This window comes from Carex rostrata, chromosome 16 (assembly GCF_964058835.1).
Source record: "Carex rostrata chromosome 16, lpCarRost1.2, whole genome shotgun sequence".
Classification (NCBI taxonomy): domain Eukaryota; kingdom Viridiplantae; phylum Streptophyta; class Magnoliopsida; order Poales; family Cyperaceae; genus Carex; species Carex rostrata.
Genome location: NC_135933.1, coordinates 1,705,427 through 1,728,581, shown reverse-complemented (window position 1 = coordinate 1,728,581; position 23,155 = coordinate 1,705,427). Strand labels below are relative to the sequence as shown.

The 23,155-nt window shown below is 32.4% G+C and overlaps 1 protein-coding gene and 2 pseudogenes across 1 annotated transcript; all 3 read left to right on the top strand.

The window, feature by feature from the left end:
• Positions 1 to 1,347: 1,347 nt before the first annotated feature.
• Positions 1,348 to 5,705, top strand: LOC144567649 (F-box protein PP2-A13-like; annotated as a pseudogene).
• A 9,123-nt stretch (positions 5,706 to 14,828) lies between these two features.
• On the top strand, positions 14,829 to 15,802 carry LOC144567482 (microtubule-associated protein). The gene has a single exon (XM_078317630.1). The coding sequence runs from the start codon at positions 14,948 to 14,950 to the stop codon at positions 15,524 to 15,526; it is 579 nt and encodes a 192-aa protein (XP_078173756.1). The 5' UTR covers positions 14,829 to 14,947; the 3' UTR covers positions 15,527 to 15,802.
• A 4,424-nt stretch (positions 15,803 to 20,226) lies between these two features.
• On the top strand, positions 20,227 to 20,326 carry LOC144567888 (small nucleolar RNA R44/J54/Z268 family; annotated as a pseudogene).
• Positions 20,327 to 23,155: the final 2,829 nt, after the last annotated feature.

The following is a 23,155-nucleotide window of genomic DNA, read 5'->3' as shown; positions in this document are numbered from 1 at the left end:
CAACGTGCTAGTGGGAAGAGCGCATCGACAGACCCGCAGAAGCCACTTTCTTTATATATATGCTTTGATACGCGCTCCCTATGATGGTCCGCAGGCTCATCTTCCTCTTTTGTGAACCGCTTTTGACCCCTATAAAAGTTGCTATTTTCTAACAACCGAGTTTTCAGGGACAGAATTGTCATGTAGAAAAATGGAAAAAAGGTAAAATGAGGTTTTTTTTCTGAGGAAAAAAAAAATGAAGTTAAAGAAATGGTCCGGCTTGTAATTAAATTAAGTGCACCACATATCACGTACTTCTATCTATTAATTGCATGTTATATATATACATCAGTTTAAATTTATATATAATTTATAATTTATAATTAGTACAGATTTATTTAGAATTCACAGTTAATGTTATATTTAAACTGACAGAAACATATCGTGGCTTTGAATGTTGGATGAACTACAAGACGAAAAAGAATTTGACAACCTATGGGCATCGGGGGGTGTTGGGTGCAGGAGGAATTTTTTTTTTTTTAGAAACCATAAATGAAAAATTAAATTTTATTAAACCAACTTGATGCTTTGTTTTTAACAAAAATCATAAGAATCGAGATATCATTTCGGTCCCTTTTTTTTTTTACCGAATTATCATTTTGGTCCCAATCGTTCTCACAGATTTTGAGAAAAAAAATACGTTAAAAAATTGTTAAAATACCTTAGACCAAATTACCATTTCGGTCCAACAAAAAAAAATTCAAAACCAAAATGGCATAAAAAAATTCGTGCAAGAGCAGATTCACTCTCAATGAATGGAATCAATTTAACCCCATTTGTTCTAAAAAAAAATTTATACTTATACATTATTTTTTATATATTTTAGAGCAGTGTATTGTAAAATTAATCTCCATTTGTAGTATGAAATTTTTGTATGATTAACTCTTATAGTTTGAAAATCTTGCTCCACTTTTTATTGAGTGCTATGGTATGAGTGAAACTGAAGAGTTTTTACAGAAAAGAGCAAGACGATGCTGGATCTAGTCAATCACACCACGCTAGAGTTTTTAAAATGACATAGGAACTTATAGTCGAGCAGGATTTCTATTCTAGAGTCCTTGTGAATATTTACTTTTTATTTTTTGTAAATGACTTTTTTTATTAATCAATATATAATATAATAGTTTGTTTTTTAAGTGATTGTAATAGCGAAAATGAAAAGAGCGATTGGCCGATTGTCCTGCATTTTCAAGTGAAAATTTGAAAATTTGAAAAGCGAAGGTAAAAACTAAAAATGAAAAAGAGCAATTGGCTGATTGTCCTACATTTTCAAGTGAAAAATTGAAATTTTAATTGGTCAAATTTAAGATGGATGTTTTTGCATGTATAATTTATAATTTATAATTTATGACGCATGCAATTTCAGTTATAACCGAAAGTTGTTGTTAACATCAAATATCTAAATATTTTTGGGGTTAGCAATTTCCAAATAATTAGTCGGACTGAAGATCCAATAAAAATCATAACATGTGTAGAGTTTGAGAGAACTTTTTGCGAAATAAAAGATGACAGTTATATCAAATTTTAAATTTACAACTTTACATTTTAAAAATATTTTCTTAGTGAGAATCAGTTTTAGATTTAGTGGCAAAGTCGATATTTTCCGTGTGATAGGAAGCTGATTTGAAATCTAAATAAAAAAAATATCTTCTAGATATTAAATAGTTAGATGTTTTGACTTTTAATCTTTACAAAAATAAAAATCCTTTAGTCACTGAAACAGTAATTGATCCTTGTAAATACACTATTGTTATTTGATGTTTGGCGCGTTTATTATGGATTAAACTCGGCAGGGGCGGAAGGTGGTACTGTTGAAAGGTGGCTGAGTAAACTCCAATATTTTCAAAAAAATTTAACAAATACCTAGAAAATTTACTAAAATTTATATTTGAGTGAGTCTATGGTACTATGCATATTACGATTTGGCACCGTGCTACGGCTCTATATTCGAGTTTTCAAATCCTAACGGTCCATCCGAACCGTTCATTTTGTTCTCCATATTAATATGTGTTTGGAGACCAAATTTTACATTTTTTGAAATTTTTTTACTATTTTTTGAAATTTATTGAAAATCACTATTTTTGGATGGTCCAGAATTTTCAGATCAAGTGATTTTCTAAATATCTAAAAAAACAGTAAAAAAATTTAAAAAAATGTAAAATTTGGTCTCCAAGCACATATTAATATGGAGAACAAGATGAACGGTTCGGATCGACCGTTAGGATTTGAAAATTCGAATATAGAGCCGTAGCACGGTAACAACCCGTGATATGCATAGTACCATAGACTCACTCTTTATATTTTGTATACCTCAGCCTTGTGATAATATTAGAGAGTTCATATATAAAAAAGTAACATCAACATCATTTGTTTGGGTATGGTTTCACGTGACCTGCAACCGATTGACTTAAAACATCTCATTTGAAAACTTTAAAAAATGTTTAATATAGAAAAGTACAAAATAAAATAGGAAAAAAACAAATGCACATCACAGTTATAAAAACAAAGTTATTGTAATTTCAGAAAAACGAAAAAAATTATAAAAATGGTTTAATATAGAAAAGTACAAAATAAAATAGGAAAAAGACAAATGCACATCACAATTATAAAAAAGAAGAAGTTATTGTAATTTCAGAAAAAAAAAACGAAAAAAAAGTTATAAAAATAGAAAGCAAAGAAAAGAGAAGAAAGCAACAAATTAGTTTCTCATGTTAGAAAAAATTCAAAATAAGAACGATAAAATTAGCGCTCCATTAATAATCATTCTATATATTTCGAAAGTAGCAAATTAATTTCTAAAGTTAGAAGATTTCAAAAGAAGAAGAGCATAAGTCTAAATTAAAATAATATAAAAAAATATGATGTTTGAATATACTATGTTTTTTTTTTTTTTTTGTTAAACATGTCATTTATCGGTGTTTGTTAATTATTGTAAGTTTTATAAAATCAAATAGTGAAGAATCATATTATTTTGTATTTTATAGATTTTGATTTTTATGATAATATTTTTTGAGTATATGATGTTTAGTCGGTTAGCTCTCCCCATACTCAAAGTTGAGTTCCACCTCTGAAACTCGGTAGGTTAACAACACATACACGCGCTTTATGTGTAAATTTGTAATTACGAGGAAAGTGCTATTTTAAAAGTTTAAATAAAAAATTTGCTTTGAATTTCAAAACTTAAATTTTTGAATATAAATTAAGTCTCCGCATGCTCAATAAAAATTAAAGTAGAGCTCTGAGCAATTCAGTCGAACAAGAAGTCGGGCTTACAAAAGACCATGCCTTAAAAAGGTGAAGCATGTGGTGTAGTGGGAATCCGTATCCTCTCCGGTATTGCAGAGGATCACCCTCACTTTACGGTTTCAGATTCAATTTCAACCGGTTTGGTATTCGGGCTGCAATAGGGGACAGTATTTTTGGGCTTTGAGATCTGTGCCAAGTTAAAAAGAACGGTTCAGATCTAGTAATTGTAAAAGATTCCCTTATCAGGTATTGGAGAGGATGTGAATTCGTGTGGTGGTGGGATAGGAGTCCACATCGTCTGCATTAACTCAAAAGAGCATTTTTTGAGTTAATAGATATGGACTGTTCGATTATAAACAGAGCTCATCCGGTTTCCGTCTAAAACAAACAAGATCTTTAATATTAGTGCGGATTTAATTCACACGAATCTTAAAGCTGATCGGACAGTCCAGATATATTAACTCAAAAGATTCCTTTTTGAGTTGATGCATAGGATACGATTTCGTGGGGTAGAGACATAAAGCACGGTATAAGACGGATTCAAGCATTATAAATAGGGCTCAATTCATTGCTATTTTTTTAAGTATATACTTATATATAATTTTTTATATAGTTTAAATTAAAATATTATAGTTTGTAAATTAATTTTATTTTCATTATACAAATTTTATATAATTAGTTCTCAATGTGTGTTTGACTTTTATAGTTCAAAAGTCTAAGTCCTTCTCTGAGCATAATAATACGTTCATATAATTTAACAAGACCTGTAATTCATTATTTTATAATCAAATAATATGTATTTCGTACTAAATAAATAACTATTTTAAGATGCTCGTTAATTACATCGAATAAACATGCGCTATCTGTATAATTTGACAAATTTGAAATTAATTGAAAAGATATTAAAAAAGATACACGTATGATCCAAATATATATTATTTGAGAACTTTATTTATGTGATTGCGAGTGCTTGTTGTTGATATATGACAGATGGCATAATCTCGAGCAAGAAACCATGAGCTAATGTTGAAAGATTATTAACGAAGCCGTTAAACCAGAAGACTAAAAAGTTCCCCTAACTCTGATTCCATGCAAACGAAGATAATTAAAAGGGGAAATTAGTTTTATGCCACTCCAAAACATTGAAATTATAAAATTGCCACCTCAAAACTTGAAATTAGTTTTTTGCCACCTCAAAACTTTGAAATTTATGAAATTGCCACATCTATACAACTAATATACATATTGAATTAAAAATATTATGAAAAGTATTGTATAAAAGATGTATTTTGATATTTCCAAAAATACCCTTCAATAAAATTATAAAATTGAAGCCTCCAGTCCAATAGCCCTCCATCCCCTTCGCTTGTCTTTCTCTTGTTCCTCCACCAGACCATTTCCTCCGCCAATCCACCGATCACCCTTCTTCCCTCTCCACTGACGCACGCCCCGGACCCAGACCCAACCCCAAGCGAGGAGGTCCGCCGATCCACTTCCGTCGCTATCCACCCTGCACTCCCCGGACCCAGACACACCTCCGTCGTGCTGCTTCGGCCGACTTTGTATGGCAGGCCAAATTGCCAGATAATTGTAGTTATTTGATGGGGTTTGTATTGGTTGAGAAGGGAAGGAAAGAGGTGCGGTTTAGGAAGAAAGATATCTATACTCGGCTTTGTCAGCCAATAAACTTGGATGATGGCAATCATAAAAGGCAATCATAAAATCTTTTCTCATAATTCAAACAAAAAGGATCAATACAATTATATTCCTAATTCAAAGAAACTCCAAACAAAAAGGCAATCATAAAATCTTTTCTCATAAAGGAATGTTGTCAGAAGTTCATTCCCTGCATAATTGTATTGATCCTTTAGCTTGTTACTTCAGAATATGTTTGGATCGTGTTCTGCGGTTTTAATTGTACGAAGTTCTGGTATATACATATTATTCACAAGTCATGTAATTGCAAATAGAACATGCCATATCAGTCTTGTCTCCTATTTCTTTTACTAAGTATTATTATTATTTGCTACCTTTTCAGATTCCAGTATGTTGCATACCTTCAACAGATATGGTGGTTTGAGGTGGTAGGAGAGGTTGAATTCTGCTTCCCGGTTGGCACATACAGCCTCTACTTTAGACTCCATCTGGGCCGTCCATCAAAGCGATTTGGCCGTAGAATTTGCTTCCCAGATTGACTGTACCCATACCAAAGGTGGTCTCTGTGTTGACTCTGCTTTTATCTACCCAAAGGGGTATAGAGAAGAAAGTGTATTTAATACTAGATGGTGTTAGTGTTAATTAGTTATTACTTATTAGTTAGATAACGAAGAATGACCAGGCCTTTTAAATATGGTCATTTATCCTGTGTGCTTAATTTGTATAGTGTACTCTGGAAGTGTGAGGAAGCTGTGTTTTTGACTAAGTTTGCATGGGTGCAGCTTAGGCTTTTTCTGAAATGAATGAATGAAAAAATTGTCATTTCGTGATTTATGTTTGCGTTTTATTCTTTGATGCTATTTCTACTTTCTTTTTTTATTTGTTTTATTGCATGTATAAAGTTTGAAGAGGTCTACTATTATTATCATACTGGTACTGTATCAGGTCATAGTCGTCTCCGCAATCTATTTAAATCATAGGGAACCAGATTGCACCTGGTTACATACTGTTCCCTTTTGTGTTTCGTGGTTGGGATGCTAGGTTGAGATGCTGAGGTAGTTAAATTTGACTTGCGTTCTTGCAGCACAAGTTTCTTACTCAAAAGGCCATTGCCTCTAGTCACTAAACCAAAATTTGATTCTCGCTTATATAATTAAACAGTTGCATAAAATAATCAGATGTATTGGAATCATGTTGATAATACTAAATAACATTAAAGTAGAAATTTTTACATCGGCTCATTTTCAAAGTAATAACATAAATAATGTATTCGATCATACATGTTTAGAAATATAAAAAAAAATAACATAAATATCAAATAAAAGTTCCAAAATCAAAACACATTATGACCAAGAAACAGTAAGATCGAGGACCTAACTTTATAGAAAATTAAAATTCAAAATTCCAACTGGCACATCTAACATTGCCATCAGTCTGGTACATACCAAACTTTTCTCAAACAACAAGTAATAAGAACACAGAGCAGATTATACCAAGCATAAAAAAATATCAATTCATGTTAACCATAAAGAAAATAAAAAATGACAAAACTGAACCCAACAACAAATAAGGCTTGTAAATAGCTTACAACATAAAATGCATGTATTAGAAATGACATTGCATTCATCTCCAATTTAGAAGAAAAACTAAAATTAACATAAACTAAACCCAACGCTTTCACATTCTGATATGCCTTTGAACCCATTTCTGATGTAGTGTCACTCTGATTGGATCCATAGCAGATTTAACTGGTATATCCGTGTGAACCATGTTTCTACAAGGTGATGCCGACAACAATTTATTGAGATCAGGGCTTTTGTATGACTCATAATCAAAAGGCCAAAAGAAGGCTCCTCTGTGTCGGAATTTAGTACTGACTTGTGCAATTCTTCCTTACAACTGTCACGGCAGAGACAAAAGAGATCAGAGCCTCAGGGGATTTGGAGAGGTGGTGGCAATACCTTGACGGGAAGAGGGGAGTAGGCGACGAGGTAGTGGCGGACCGACGGAGCTCCTCGCGTTGGGTTGGGTCTGGGTCCGAGGCGTGCAGGGTGGAGAGCGACGGAGGTGGATCGGCAGACCTCCTCGCTTTGGATTGGGTCTGGGTCCGGGGCGTGCGTCAGTGGAGAGGGAGGAAGGGTGATCGGTGGATTGGCGGAGGAACAAGAGAAAGGCAGGCGAAGGGGATGGAGGGATGTTGGACTGGAGGCTTCAATTTTATAATTTTATCCCTTCAAATGAAGGGTGTTTTTAGAAATATCAAAATACATCTTTTATACAATACTTTTTAGAATATTTTTAATTCAATATGTATATTAGTTGTATAGATGTGGCAATTTCATAAATTTCTAAGTTTTGGGATGGCAAAAAACTAATTTCAAGTTTTGGGGTAGCAATTTCATAATTTCAATGTTTTGGAGTGGCATAAAACTAATTTCCCCTAATTAAAAGCCAAATGTATTAATAAAAAAATTAAGTTAAATTTACTGTATTTTTTTTACCATGTGACTTCATATAATATGAATTCGTAAATTTATAATTTTTTTATGTAAATACATCACTTGTAAAGTAGATTGGTTTGAACATTTTAAATTCGCAATAATATTGATATCGCAGTAGCGAGACTCGTTAGTCAATATTACTATCTTCGTTCTTATATTATGCACGTAGAATAATGTCCTGATCCGTCAATGACTATGATTGAAATATGAAATTTCAAATTTAATATCAACTCTCCAATCAAATAATCTGTCTTCTTTTGATTAGATGCATATTTTTACGTGTAGAAGTCTAATTTTAGTTAAAAACATACTTGTCACACATACTATCACACGATATGTTACAATTAAAATTGAATAGAAAATAAAATTAGAGAGAGAATCATTTTTTTATTTCCTTATTTCTCCTCTCCAGTTATCTCACATTCCTTATTTTCTTATTTAAAAATTGTAATGAATGATCAATTTATTTTTAAGAATGTAAAATGTTGACATCTTTTAAAAATATTTTATCAACATTTGATATCTTATCAAATTATTTGATATCTCCAAATTCAATGCATTACTCAATTTAAGCTATAGTAAATCTTTTTACAATTTTGCTTCTTCAATTTTAATAAAAAAAAAATTTATTAGTATATTCATGTTCGTTTTTAGTTTCAGTTGTTAATTATATGGAGAACATATATTGAAGAGAAATTTTAGTAAAATTAACTATAATTAGTGCCACAAAATAGAGCAACTAATTTATTAATACGAATCAGTGTTATCAGAACCGGACCGGACCGACAGTTGAACCGGAAAAAACTGGAACCGATCACATGTCCGGTCTGGTTATGTAAAATGATCGCTTCTACTGTTGGCCCGGTGAAAAGTGAAAACTGATTCAACCGGGCAAATTATTACGAAATCGCTGAACTAGTTAGATTAAAAACCCGGTTCAAAGCAAAAATTAACCCGGTTCAAACCCTAAATCATCTGGTTAGTGCTGTTAGCAGTCTTAATTGGTCCCTCCCGCTAATTTGGTTGTACTCTATCAGTAATAAATGTCCTATCACTTTTAATAAAACACTAAATTATCTAATTAAGAAGTTTCGCATACATACCACCTGGTGATTTTTGACAATCCTTTCTTCTTAATTACTTTTGTTATGTTAGCTTTTATTGTTTGTCTATGGCTCAATAGTTGTCACTGTGTCAGTTTCCAATCCAAAGGAAAAAACAATAAGAATATTGTTATTTTGATTAATTATGTAATGAATCGTAATAATACTGATGGGTACCAATTTGAAATAAATAAAATGTATAAACATTGTTATTTAAATTATTTATAAAATGAATTATGCTATCTAGACAAAATGTAATTGAAATTGGCATTCCAATAATATAAGAAATCACAACTCACTATCAAACTTAAGTAATTGATTTTTTCAAAAAATCGGTGATTGAACCGGTTGACCAACTAGTCCGACCAGTAAACCAGTGACCCGAAGCTTTAAGAGGTCGACGTCCGGTTCGGTTCTGATCAATGTTATCATAACCAGATTGGACATTGACCCGGTAACTTTTATGGTCAATGATTCACTGGTCTAACTGATGGGTCGACCGGTTCAACCGCTGTTTTTTTTTCTAAAACAATCACAATTTATATGGGTACCAGTAAAATTGGGAAACCTGTTTCATTTACCATAAAAATTGAGAAATATGTTTCATTTACCAATAAAACTGGGAAACCCAAGCCCTTTTCTGATTCCCAATTACCAGTACCCTCCATTTTTCGTTTTCTTGATCCCCCATTTACCAGTAGCTTCCTCCTTACCTTTGCTGATCCCTTCTACTGTTCCATTGCCATCCCACTTCGATATGCAACTGTTGGTGCTTGCTGTACCAACTTGGAACTACCAAACACTAACATAGATGAAAAATATCAAGAAGTACTTAAACAAGCAAACAAACAATAATTTACTAATTTTATAACTTCGGTTTTTCATTTGAGCAATCATTGGCAACCCCACTGTTCTCATCTAAAATTATTTTTTCATTTGAGCATTTCATCAAACACTTAATATGCATGCATGAATTCAATAAAGTTTACTAAAAATTCAACCATTTCACATATTTTACAGAATTGAATGGATTAATTGAATGAGATTACTTACAATATGGGATGTAGACAAGTTCTTTTGCGATTTCGTTTTAACTTTCAAGCTACTTGCTCCACCGTGAAATACAAATAAATAGATCAGCAATATTGAAGAACACGGCCAAACTGAGAATTGGGAGGTTATGGGAGGAAGGAGATCCAATTTTCATATGCTTTCCATCTTGGCGATTTGAGAAAAAGGAAGAAAAGTTTAGTATCCGAGAGAAAATTGCGATGTTGGCTAGATTTATGAAATCTATATTGAACTGGGTTTTGACTTCATTTTTTTCCGACGGTTTTATAAAAATCCAGCCGGTTGCAAAGAGGGGGGCATCAGCACTATCGATTTTTTGAACGCCAACCGATGGTACAAAGTTCAACATACTTACAGCGCTGCCACTCGTGACGAGCGCCATCTGTGCAAAAGCACATCCGATGGTAAAGGGGTGATGGGAAATTTTTTTTTTGTAGTAGTGTGTCCAATATAGAGGCATCAATGAGTACGGTACGGATCGGATGGAGGCATTTTCATACCCATATCCATTAAATTTGATCTCACCCATATCCTGTCCTTATCTATTAAAAATTGATCATACCGAGGGGCGGAAGGTAGTTTGTTGAAAGGTGGTTGAGTAAACCTCAACATTTTCAATTTTTTTAACAAGTACCTAGAAAATTTACTAAAAATTATAATTTGTATGCCTTAGCCCCCTGTGAAGATACATAAAATTAGAGGGTTCATGTGTAAAAGTAATATCAACTATTTTGGTATGGTTTCACGTCACCCGTGACCTCATTTGAAAACTTAAGGCCCTGTTCGGCAGCAAAACGCAAGTTACTGTTCACGCGGGGAAAAAAATTCACTCAGACTTAATTTTTTTTCCCACGTGAATAGTAATTTTTCAGTTCAAAATTTTTAATTCCTATTTCCAATAGAGCTACCGAACAAGGCCTAAAAGAGTTGTTTAATATTATAATATAAAAAGGCACAAACTAGAATAGAGAAAAGAGAACATGCACATGGTTACCGAAAAAAAAGAAAACATATTGTAATTTTAGAAGAGCCAACAAATAAGTTGTAAAAATAGAAAGCAATGACAAGAGAAGAAATAGCTAATTAGTTGAGATGAGATTATTATCGAATTTGAACTTTTAGGAAAGCATAGGTATAAATTAAATTAATATAAAAAATATGATATTTGAATATACTATTTTTTATTTTATTAAACATGTCATTTATTGGTGTTTGTTAATTATGGTAAGTTTTATAAAATCAAATAGTGAAGAATCATATTATTTTGTATTTTATAGATTTTGATTTTGATTATAATATTTTTTGAGTAAATGATACTTAGTCAACTAGCCCCCCCTATACTCAAAGTTGAGTTCCGCCCCTGATCGTACCCTGCCCTATCCTTACCCGTTAATATTATCGGGTAACGAAACGGTAGCGGGTGAATAACGGATAATACTAATATAATAATTAGTTTTATTATATTTTACAAATAAAATACTACAAACTCATTTATTTGACACATGTAATTGCATTACTAAAAATGTATTAAAATTGTATTAAAAATCATAATTGACAATAATAAGACTTACGATTGAGCCTCAGAGAAAGCTGTAGAGTGAAGATTCACGGTACATATTACAAATTAATCAAGTTATCTAATTGAATTAGCTTGTCTAGCTTTGTTTTTAATTATTTATCATGTGTTTTTTGTCTAGCTTGTCTAGATTCATGGTACAGTAATAAGACCAGAGATTAAAATCACATAATTTGACTATGGTACTGTGCTGGCATAGAATGATTTTTTTTTATCAAAATAAACAAAAAAAATTCATTCTTACTCATCATCGTGATCGAAGCTATTATATGACTCTTTAGGATCTTATGTAGATGACATTGAAATCACTAAGGGCCTGTTCGGCCGTAGATGGGATTGTGGGAATGGGTTGGATTTTTGGCACATTCCAAAAAAATTTCCTACAGCTGTTCGGATGACATATTTATTCCCACTTCTGACCTTTTTATTTCCCATTCTGGTTCCCAACTCAGTTCAATTTGATGGGAAAAAAACTATCTACTCAGACTTCATTTTTATTTTCCCAAGTCGCGCACTCTATTTTTTATATGTACTATCTCTCTTCTCTCATCTATCATCATTCTACTCTACACGTAAATTCAATTAAACAGATGTAGGATATATATAACTAGTTCCCTTGTATTTTATGTTTGCTTGTGGGACTAACTGATGCAACCGGATCCTAGCACTTTTTTATTTTAATTAATCATTTAATCAATAACAAAGCTAGTTGACCTTCGCTTCTATATGGAAATAATTGAGTGTATCTTTGTCTGTGTACATTTATCTATGGATTTGAAGAATGACAAAAATATTTTGTATCAGAAAAAACTAGAATGCACACATTTCACATATTTTATAATACTTTTTTATACGTTCATTTTAAATATTTTTAATTGTTATTTCATATTGGTTTGTATTTGTTTATTAAAAAAAAATCTTATTTTATTGTATCCATTTTAGTAATTTTTTTTAAATTTATAATATTCTTTTATATGTTCATTTTTTGAAAATATTTTTAGTTGTTATTTCATATTGGTCTGTATTTATTTATAAAAAATATTCTTATTTTATTGTATCCATTTTAGTAATGTTTATCAAATGCTACAATTTACGACCCATTAAAATATTAAATTTACAATATATTATTTGTCTAAATAAATGGATGGTGGCATGACAGTTTTTTTTCATTATAATTTTATATTTAATTACTTTTTTATATTAAGCTGACTTTAAATTAATTGGTTAAAATCAATACAGAACAAGACGTTATACTATTCAAAAACAATAATTAAATAAAAAATTATTTATAACTAAACTAAACAAAAACAATTAAATACATATACATATTTCAAAATAAATAAAGATTTCCCACAATTAATCCCGTGATACAAACGAACACTCATTTTCTCATATTCTCATAATTAATCCCATGCATTTCGTACCCGTGGGTTCCCACTTTTTCAAAAGTGAATTCCCATTCCCATTCCTATTCCCATTCCGTAATCCCGTGACATCCGAACACGCCCTAAGGGTTTGATTCACCTACATTTATAGATGAGAATGAAACTGAAGCTATTTATTTTGTTTCACTGGATAAGTCAATTTCAAATGGTGTTTACTGTTGACGGTACCTTTACCTAAATTAATTAAAAAACACAAATTCATGGGATAAAAAACATACAGTGTGTGGTTGTCTTTTGTGAATATGTGATTCCGTTTTAATCAGAATTTTGCAAATTACACTTTTCATTCCTACGTTGGAGTAAAAAGGAAAGAAAACAATAACGAAAGAAAAACCATACCAACTATCAAAGATACAAGACGAGCAGTTTTAGGGCCTTGAAATGAAATTATGGAAGAGTAAATCAGTATTGAATTGAATATATATAATTTTAGATTTTTATAGGTAACGGGTACGAAATGGTCATTATCCGTACTCATATCCATTTGGTTAACAATTTTTTTTTCTTACCCATACTCATACCCAATAAACTAACGAAAAAAAAACTTACCCATACCCACCTTATCGAATACGATACGGGTCAGATAAACAATTAAAAAGGTACTATTGCCCCCCTAGTCCAGTAGAATTAAAATATCACTACGAAAAGTTAGCATAAATTGTGGAATCCACTTAACAAAAGAGGCAATTCTCAATTAATTTTTTTCTTATTGTAAGTCCTTAGGAAATTGCATTAAAACATCAGAGCAAATTACAAGTTTGTTCCAGCGTAGACATATAATTACACAAAGATAGCATCCTATATATTGAACTACTTGTAAAACCTCTCAGTGCTAAAAATTAAAGAGGAGAAAAAATAAAACCAGTAGTTGTGTAATGTTTACTTCGCGCCAAATTAGCAAGTCAACGGGCCTATTCATTCACTTCTCTTAGTATGCAACCGTAGCAGTCGAGCGAGCGTGACTACATCGTATCAACACTGCCTAGAAGAATGTGCACCCGAGAGGCAGTGAATCAAACTGAATCAACCGGATTAGGACAGTCACCACTCAGCCGACGAGGCACTAAATCAAAACCGGATAGAGAACTGAATCAATCGGACTAGGACAGTCACCACTCAACTAAGAAGGCACTGAATCGAACCAGCTCGGAAACTGAATCAGCTGGACCAGGACAGTCACCACCTCACATGAGTCACATCGGGAGAGAGAAAAAGGAGAGGAGGAAGAGGGAAAGAAGGAGAAAAAGATGAAAGAGACAACATATTCATCATCATCACCACAACCATAACAACACGTACCTTATTCATATATAGTTATATTAGATACTACGAGGTGAAACGAATTTACAACACCATCAGTTGAACCCGGAGGATTGAGGCAGATCGAAGAGCGGTGACCAGATTTGTTGGACGAAAGTACCTGCTCGGTTAGAGTGAGGCAAGATGAAATGACGAGTGGTGGCCAGATCCGTTCGACGGAAGCACATGCTCAGATGAGGCGAGGCGAAGCTTCGAGCGGCAATCAGATTCATCAGATATAATCATCCACTCAAATGAAGCAAAGTGAAGTGGATCAGACGAACGAGGGCGGAGACGAAGGTGACGAGATGGAAACTCGGAACGATCGGCCGACTCTCAAAACTTCAGACTTGATTTCCTTCTCTGATCGTCTAGGAGAGGAGAGCGGATGTCCCTAGTTGCGTCGCGAACTCCCTAAAACTTATGTTTTCTTCTCAATTTAATTAGACCGTCATATTCTGATATAAAATGCTTAAAACTCCGGAGAACGGAGTAAGTCCGATGTTTCTCAAATTTATTTTTAGATTTAGTGTGTTCCAAAACCATTTGATTTATTTTCAAATATGTGTCTATGAAAATTGAAGCAGACTTATATGAATTTTAAAGCGGATCGTACGGTGATTGAGCCCATTAAATCTAACAAAAGTATATCCGATAAGCATCGGATCTATTCTCAACTCCGATATATATATATATGTTTCGAAACTTGAAAATTGACCCAGTGAAAAAGAAATCTAAATGAAAATATCAATAAAAATAATATCAAGTAAGATTTTAATGTGGGTATGTGGCCCCCGGCCACCTGTGTTTTACACTTTTGCTCGGAAAAACAGGAGTTACAATGAAAAATAATTCCCGCTTTCATTTACCTCCAAACGGCCCAAACCCTAATGGCGCCAATTTTCCCGCCTCCTGTTCCAATCCGCGATATAACCACCTCAGCTCTCCCTTTCCTCTCTCCACCCTCTCCACGCTCTCTCTCTCTCTCTCCCTCCCTCCCTCCCTCGAAAGATGGTTGTCGCACTCGGCCCCGGACGCTTCTACGGCAGTGGCCTCCCTAGGCCGCGCTACTACCCGGATCCAAAACTGAACTCGACCCGGATCGATCCGCCTGAATCCATGATGGATCCTTTCCTCTCCTGGGCGAACGAGGCTCACTGGTCCATGGGGGGTCTTAGCTCTCGTCGGCTCCGTCTCCAAGGCCGCATCGAGGGTTCTATCACCAAGCTCCGCAAATCCATGTCCCCAAAGAAACGCAAAACCTCGACCCGTTTCACCAAGCAGAGGCTTGCTTCTCTTGAAGAAGACGACGACGAGCCTGAAACAGACGAGGAGGTTTATGATTCGGATTTGGAGGCGGAAGAGGTGGAAGAAGAAGAAGAAGAAGATGACGAAGAAGAGGAGGTCTCGGAGGAGGAGACAGAGGCGAGTAGCAAGAAAAGAAAGAGGGCGAGACGCCTTGGGGATGAGTTTGATCGGATTGCTGAGGAGGCAAAGAAGGGAAAGGGGGATAAGAAGGTGAGTAAGAGGGAGAAGGGACAGGAGAAAAAGGTGGAGAAACCAAGAAGGGTCAGCCCAAGAAAAAAATGAATTTGAGGGTTGCTTAAAAAAAAGTTGGTATTTTCATGTTAATTTCTTTCCTTTCACATTTTCTATCCCTTGGGTTTTCTTGATTGTGGTTGTAGATCTGACTAACGTAGTGGTGATGCTGGTAAAGGTGTTTAGAACTAGTGTTTGACAGTATGAAAACTGGTAGCAGTAAGAATTTAGATCTGGTAAATCATCTTTCATGATCATGTGTTGCAACTTTGTGATTGCTGTTAGTATTTTAAATCTATATGAAAAGAAATCCACCCTTTTTTCTTGGTTCTTGGCTTTTCTTGCCTGGAATACAACTGTTAATGCGCGCCTCATGTTTGATAGTTGATACTATCTCAGTAAGAGAAATATTTAATATTTAAAGGAGTTCAATGTTTGATACTATCTCAGTAAGATAATTTATTTGATCAGCTTCCCAATTTGATAAAAAAAATTCATAGCATTTAAAATTCAGGATTTTTTTTTATAAACCATAAATAAAAAATAACAAATCAACTTGATAATTTTAGTTTTTATGAAAAACCAAAGTACGAGATGTCAAATTAGCACGCAATTTATTTCATTTTGTTGTGGTGAGATGCGATCTTTGTCTGAGAGTTTTCACAAGTTTTTAGTTTATATGAAACAAAAATCCAACATTTTCTTTGTACCGAGATGGGAATTCGGCACCCTATAAAAAACAAAATTACCAAATGGGAATTTAGCACCCCTAACAAATTATATATTTATTTTTAACCTAAAAAATAGAAACTTTTTGCCGATGGGAGAATTCGGCCCAGGAAAGAAAATGTTAGAATTCAATACGTTCATGGTTTCACCAAATGATTTTGTGCTGAAAATTAAAAAAAAAAAAATCTGCCGAATACTATTCGGCACATAGCCGACATTTTTATTTTTACTCCATTAAAAAAGTATTTTAATAATAATAAGCAAAATTTACTAATAATTTTAAAAATACCCTATCCGTGGAATTTTTTCACGGATTTGAATTTTAATTCCAATTTTTTTTTTATAAAACAAAAATTTGTTTTTATTTTTTATTTTTTGTATTGCAATATTAGAAATGTTTGATATATTTCTTTGAAAATAGATGGAATACAATATAATTTGATTTATTAGAAAGACTGTAACAAATAATCCGGATCAATATTTTTCAGGCCGGATTTTTCGCAGCTGTAAGAAAAATTAATATATTTATTTATGTGTTATTGGAAGAAAATAAAAATGCTTAGATTCTGAGTTATTAATCTTGGTTCAAAGTCACTTCTATGTAATATAGAAAATATTGTGATCCTTCTAGGATATTTAATTTATGAAAAATGTATCTATTTTTGGAAAAAAACAAAAACTTTAAGTTATTTAGTAATTATTATTCAAAAAAATTTCTCAAAATAGATACAACTTTTTATAAATTAAATGTCCTATAAGGATCACAATATTTTCTAAATTACATAAAATTGACTTTTGAACTGGGATCAATAACTCAGAATCTAAGCATTTTTATTTTTTTCCAATAACACAAAGAAATATATTAATTTTTCTTACAGCCGCGAAAAATCCGGCCTGAAAAATATTGATCCGGGTTATTTGTTACAGTCTTTCTAATAAATCAAATTATATTGTATTCCATCTATTTTCAAAGAAAAATATATCCAACATTTCTAATATTGCAATACAAAAATAAAAAATAAAAACAAATTTCTGTTTTATAAAAAAAAAAATTGGAATTAAAATTCCAACACGTGAAAAAATTTCACTGGTGAGATATTTTTAAAATTATTACTAAACTTTGATTATTATTATTAAAATAATTTTTTAATGGAGTAAAAATAAAAATGTCGGGCACAGTGAAAATTACTAAAATCCAACTTGGCCGAGTATCCATCTCGGCACAGCAAAAAAAAAAAAAAAAAATTCACCAAAAATTGTGAAAACATCCATCGGATGCATCTCGGCATAAGAAAAAAAAACACTCCGACCGATTTGGTATCTCGGATTTTCGGTACTTGTGGATTTGTAAATACTGAAACCATCAAGTTAATTTGTTAATTTTTTATTTTTTTATTTATGGTTAATAAAAAAAAAATCCTCAAATTCACGTAATCGATTGTCAAATATGCCATGTGCCAACTCCTGCACGTAGAATTAGGTCGGTGGTATGATGTCGTTCAGTCGTTGCATGGATCGGGCAATTTTGCTTTTCTGGCCTGTGACGTGAAATGAGGTAAAAAATGATGACTCAAATTGTAAAAATTTGATTGTTTACATGGGATTAATTTGCTGACAAGTTGGAATTTCATCTCCTAAAATAAATAATATATAAAAGGGGATTAATCTGCTGAAAAGTTGGAATTCGTACTTATATATCAATCTCTTTTGTGAATTCAAATCTAGAACTTATCAGATTGGCTTCAAACGATAAATTCAAACTGTTGAAATTCTTTTACCTTACGAGTGATGCGTCTACATACGAAATTTTTTAAATTTTAAATTAATTTTGTATAAAGTCAAGTGGTCAAAATGTGTCTAAAAAATTAAATGCATTAAAATTAATTTTTAAAAACCTTCTAATTTTGACAACTTGACTTTATACTAATTTAATTCGAACTTCTAAATTTTTTACATGTAGACGCATTACTCATAAGGTAGAAGAATTTCAACGGTTTAGATTTGTTGTTGAAACTACTTTGATAAGTTTTAGAGTTAAGTTCACAACAAAGCTTGATGAACTTAGGAGCACCCTAATTCTGCTCCAATATCTCTGTATTTTTTTAAGTTCAAACAATCAATTTCAACTATTCATCATAATGTGCATATGAAAACGTACATATTGATTAAATTTTACAGTTTTTATAATTTTTTTATTATTTATTTAGATGGATAAAAAGTTACTTTATCTAAAATTTTAGACAATTCAAAAGTAATGATTTTTTTTTTTGGTAAATTTCGCTAAAGGTCACTAAACTTTGTTACTTGTCACGAATTGGTCACTCAAGTTTGATTTGTCCATTATTAGTCACTCAACTTTGTTATTTGTCTTAATCAAGTCCCTCTATACTTTTCCATCCAAAATCATAACGGAATATTCCCATTTCGTCCAAAATATTAACGGAATATACTTATTCCATCCAAAATATTAACATAATGAGCATATTCCATCCAAAACACTAACGGAATAGGCATATTCTGTTAAGATTTTGGATGGAAATGTATAGAGGGACTTGATTGGAACAAATAACAAAGTTGAGTGACAAATCAAACTTGAGTGACCAATTGGCGACAAATAACAAATTTTAGTGACCTATGACGAAATTTACCCTTTTTTTCTATTTAAAAAATTCTAAAAAAAATATAAAATTTAGTGAGCAAATACATTTTCAAATAAAAATCATGTTGAATGGTTCAGATTAATTATTTGAAATTTAAAAACGAAAATATTAATCCGTAATATGAATCAATCTCCGGTATGCATAGTAGGACCATAGCCTCACTCTAGTTAAATTATTACATTGGTTATTTAGTACAGTTCGTCAATTACTAAATTGTTGGTTCAACTAGAAAGGTGCTACTATCCATATTGCAAAACAACCCTCATCTTCAATCTTTCTAACAAATACAAGCTTAACTAGTTGCCAAAGCTAAGAGATAGCCCCTAAAATTATCAAGCCTTGACATATCCCCCTCTTGCCTTGCAAGAGAATTAACTCTATTAAGTAGGTTAATATGAAATCTGCTTACAAAAGAATTAACTAATATTTTAGTTGATTGTAGTAAGGGGTGGGTTAAGAATTTCCATTGGGGGGGGGTTTGCAAAAATCCATTGAATCAGATTTAAATAGTTAATCGAGTTTAAACCCATTAACTAATTGGATAGTTGATAAAAATAATATTTTAATTTATACTATCCAATGTCCTGACTTGTAATTTATGATATCCTAGCTTATAATTCTAATTACCAATCATAATTCAAAAAATTAATTTTAATTTTAACCCTAAATTTAATCCAAATTATAAATCAAACATTCAGAGTGGGGCAAAAAAAAATTCGAGAGAGAAAGTTAGTCGGGACTGATAGATCTCCAATAAAATTAAAAATCCAGAAAGAGGGCAGGTTCCCCCATGATATAATGTAGGGCCACCCTTATTGTAGCATCCAGTAGTGTAACTATTTTGTAAAAAGAAAGAACAAAAAAAGAGGCTCAACTATAATTGCAATGAAGGGAAGAGTCACAAGTCCAGTCAGGTCAAGTCAGATCTGTCAAAATTCATAATTAAGACCGGTAAATTACGTAAATTATGTTCTCTACTTTAATAACGATGAAATTTGAATTTGAGGTCCTAGCTAAATTTGAGCAATGTTATTTCGTAGGACCAATTGAACATTAAAATAGAGAAAACAAAGAGATACCTTATTTGTGGTTTGGGCTATGATCCGATTTGTAATTAGGCCCACGGATTTTATATTAAAAAAACCCCTGTAATTGGGCCCAATATTGGATTCGCTCCTATAAATTCCCCCTTCTTTCGACTGTGAAACCTAAAAAATCTGAGACCAGCCGTCTCTTAGTCTCTCCTTCTGTCGTCGATCCTCTCTTTTCTCCTGTTTTTGCTTATTCTGCATGAGAACTTAATATTTTGAATAATTACCATTGATCTGTTAACATTTCTGTAATTTTTTTTCGCATTTCATCTGGGCAAGTGATGAATACAAAGTAGACAGAGACATCAGCACTCCTTTTGGAATTCCAAAAGGGGAATGTCGACTCTAATTGGGAATCTCTCTGATGCCTTGGTGCCTTTCAAATTATTTTTTTGGCTGAATTTCTCCCTTTTTTTTGTCCTGGAATGATTTTTGTTCCAAGCACCTATGAAGCATATTTTAAAGAAGTTATTTGTGTAGTAAATTTGCAACGAAATTCAATTTGGTTTGCACATTTATGCAAACGCATTGTCCTCTTTTGGACACAGAAATGGTATCTGTATCGGATCTGCATTAATTATATCCGAATGTGGATGGATAATATACGACCCGTTTTCAACTCGAATTTTACGTGTTTCTTTTGTCGAGGACAATACTAGTTCACATTCTATTTTGTTTACTGCTACAAACAAATCCTGTTTCTAGGAAATCCATCTAATTAAATTGGCTATATCATTTTCTTAGAGGCTTTTATGGGACACCTAATGTTGCCCATGAGATAATCGGAAGAAAATATATGAATTGATATCTGTAAGTCTCAAGAGCATAGAATTGAGAATATAATATAGTATAAGATTTTAAACGGATCTATATTTGGAGACGGGTACAGAAATATATATTTGCTGACGGGCACCACAAGCAATTTTCTTTTTGAGGTTGGAAATTAAGAAATGCTCATTTTGCTCACAAGGAAAAAATGTGTTACAATCAGTTCCGATCTAATCTGAAAGGTTATGTTCATAATAAAAAATATAGAGGCTTACATTCTAATTAGAGAATGAAATTATAGTTTCCGTGAATAAGTGCAGCTCATCCTCCAGAACGTAGAAAAGCTGCATCGATTAAAACTAGATTATTGTTGTTGTGGAGAGCGGTGTAGCCGTGTAGGCGTATATTTGTCTAACAAGGAAAAAAATGCAGTTGCAGAATATCGTTCCTGATACGCCACTGGATGACTGGAATAGGATGAGAAAGTGCTTCTGCTTACTATTTTGTAGGATGGATTTCACGTTGTTCATTTACTGATTAAAACTTACTATTTCTCTTTTCTTTACTTTTTTCTTATTGTTAATTTGTTTTGTTCTCTTTATTTAACATCGGTTATGTATTTGTATCCTGAAAAATTATAACCGATAAGAATACAATTTGATAACTATCCTACACTGATCCACCGAAAATACAGCTAAACAATTTAGCCCCCTTTAACATTCGGAAGCGTATCCTCTGCGGAGTTTTTTCGTGCGGAGCTTTTAATCTGATCCGTTCGTTTTAAATTGGATGGATCAGATCAGATCTTTCCTGAATTTTAAAAAAAAATTGCGGAACTTTTAATCCGGTCCGTCCGATCTGAAACGAACGGACCAGATTAAAAGCTCCGTACGGAAAAACTCCGCAGAGGATATCATTTCTTGTACATTCATCACACTAAAACAGTACACCACAATTTATTGATTCTTATAGGAGAGAGATATCACGTGAGAAAGCAAGGTGCAACTAATGAACGACTGTGAAATTACAAAGAACTATTTAATCTTTATCATTCACAACTTAGAAATCATATTAAAAACTTATTGATATTTTAAAAATGCAGTTTTCATTTTAAAAGTTGCAACCTATCACGTAATTGATAAACAAGCGGGCATAGTTCAAGCAGCATGTATTATACATAATTTTATTATATATCACAATGATGATGTTGCTTGGATTGAGAACACTAATTTGAAAATTGATTCAAATGATATTGTGTATGTACCGAATGGAGATGAAGAGTACGACAAAGATGTGGAATGACTTAACAATCAACGTCAAGTAGGGAATGAAAAAAAAATGAAATTGCTAGGCTTACGTAGAATGATTATGTTAGACGTCGGGATAGGAAGTTAATTTAAAATTAGTTTAATCTATTAAAATTAAGTGTTGCTAGTTTAATTATACTTGTTTAATAATTTTTTGTATTATTAAATTGTGTTTGTTTAATTAATTTTAGTCTTTGTATTATTGAATTGTATTTGTTTAGTTGAGTGCTTGATTGTACAAGTTAATTTTAATTTAATTAATTAAACAAGCATTGATTAATGCAATTCTGTCTTTTAATTTCATCCATCTTTTAACTTGAGTGCTGCACTCAAGTTAATACAGAGAGCAAAATGGGTTCCAAAATAAGTACAATAATAAGTGTTTTAACAAGCTGCCGAACACCATATAGATAAAAATATTAAAATACCGTTACTTATATTTTTCTCTGTAAAATTCATGGGAATGAGTGCCACCGAACAACCCTTTAGTCCTCTCTCAAAGTAAAGTAAATTCGAGTTAATTTTTTTTATATATATACAAGTCCGTAGGCATCTTGGTCACCTTTGTTAGTCATAAGGTTGTAAATGAGTCGAGTTTGAGCGAGTTACTTCCAACTCGAACTTAGCTCATTTAATAAACGAGTGAGTCAACTCGAGTTGAGATGGTAATAACCAGCTGTATAGCCAACTCAAACTCAGCTTGTTATCAACTCGAGCTGACTCGCAACTCGTTTAACCAGTCAAGTTTTTAGATATTGTTATACACTAATATGTGTTTATCTATACAAACAATTGAAATGATCTAGTAATAGTTTATTTAAATACAAACAATCTAACACAGAAATAATATGTCAACTCAAAGCAAACAACAAGTTAGAATCCAATATTTTTTTATATAACTTAGTACATAAGTTGAGTTATAAATGAGCGAGTTGGACTCAGCTCAAATTCAACTCATTTATTAAAGGAGTTAGTCAACTCGAGTTGAAACTGACTCGGGTTGTAAATGAGTGAGTTAAAGCATTAACGAGCGAGTTATGAGCGAGTTGCGAGTTCGAGCAATTTTGTCATACACATACCCTCATGCTGACAATGGATTTCTCCATTTATCCTAAAATGGAGATG

Bases quoted from the DNA above. Each gene is read 5' to 3' on its own strand.
- LOC144567482 (XM_078317630.1), top strand. From the start codon at position 14,948: ATGGTTGTCGCACTCGGCCCCGGACGCTTCTACGGCAGTGGCCTCCCT.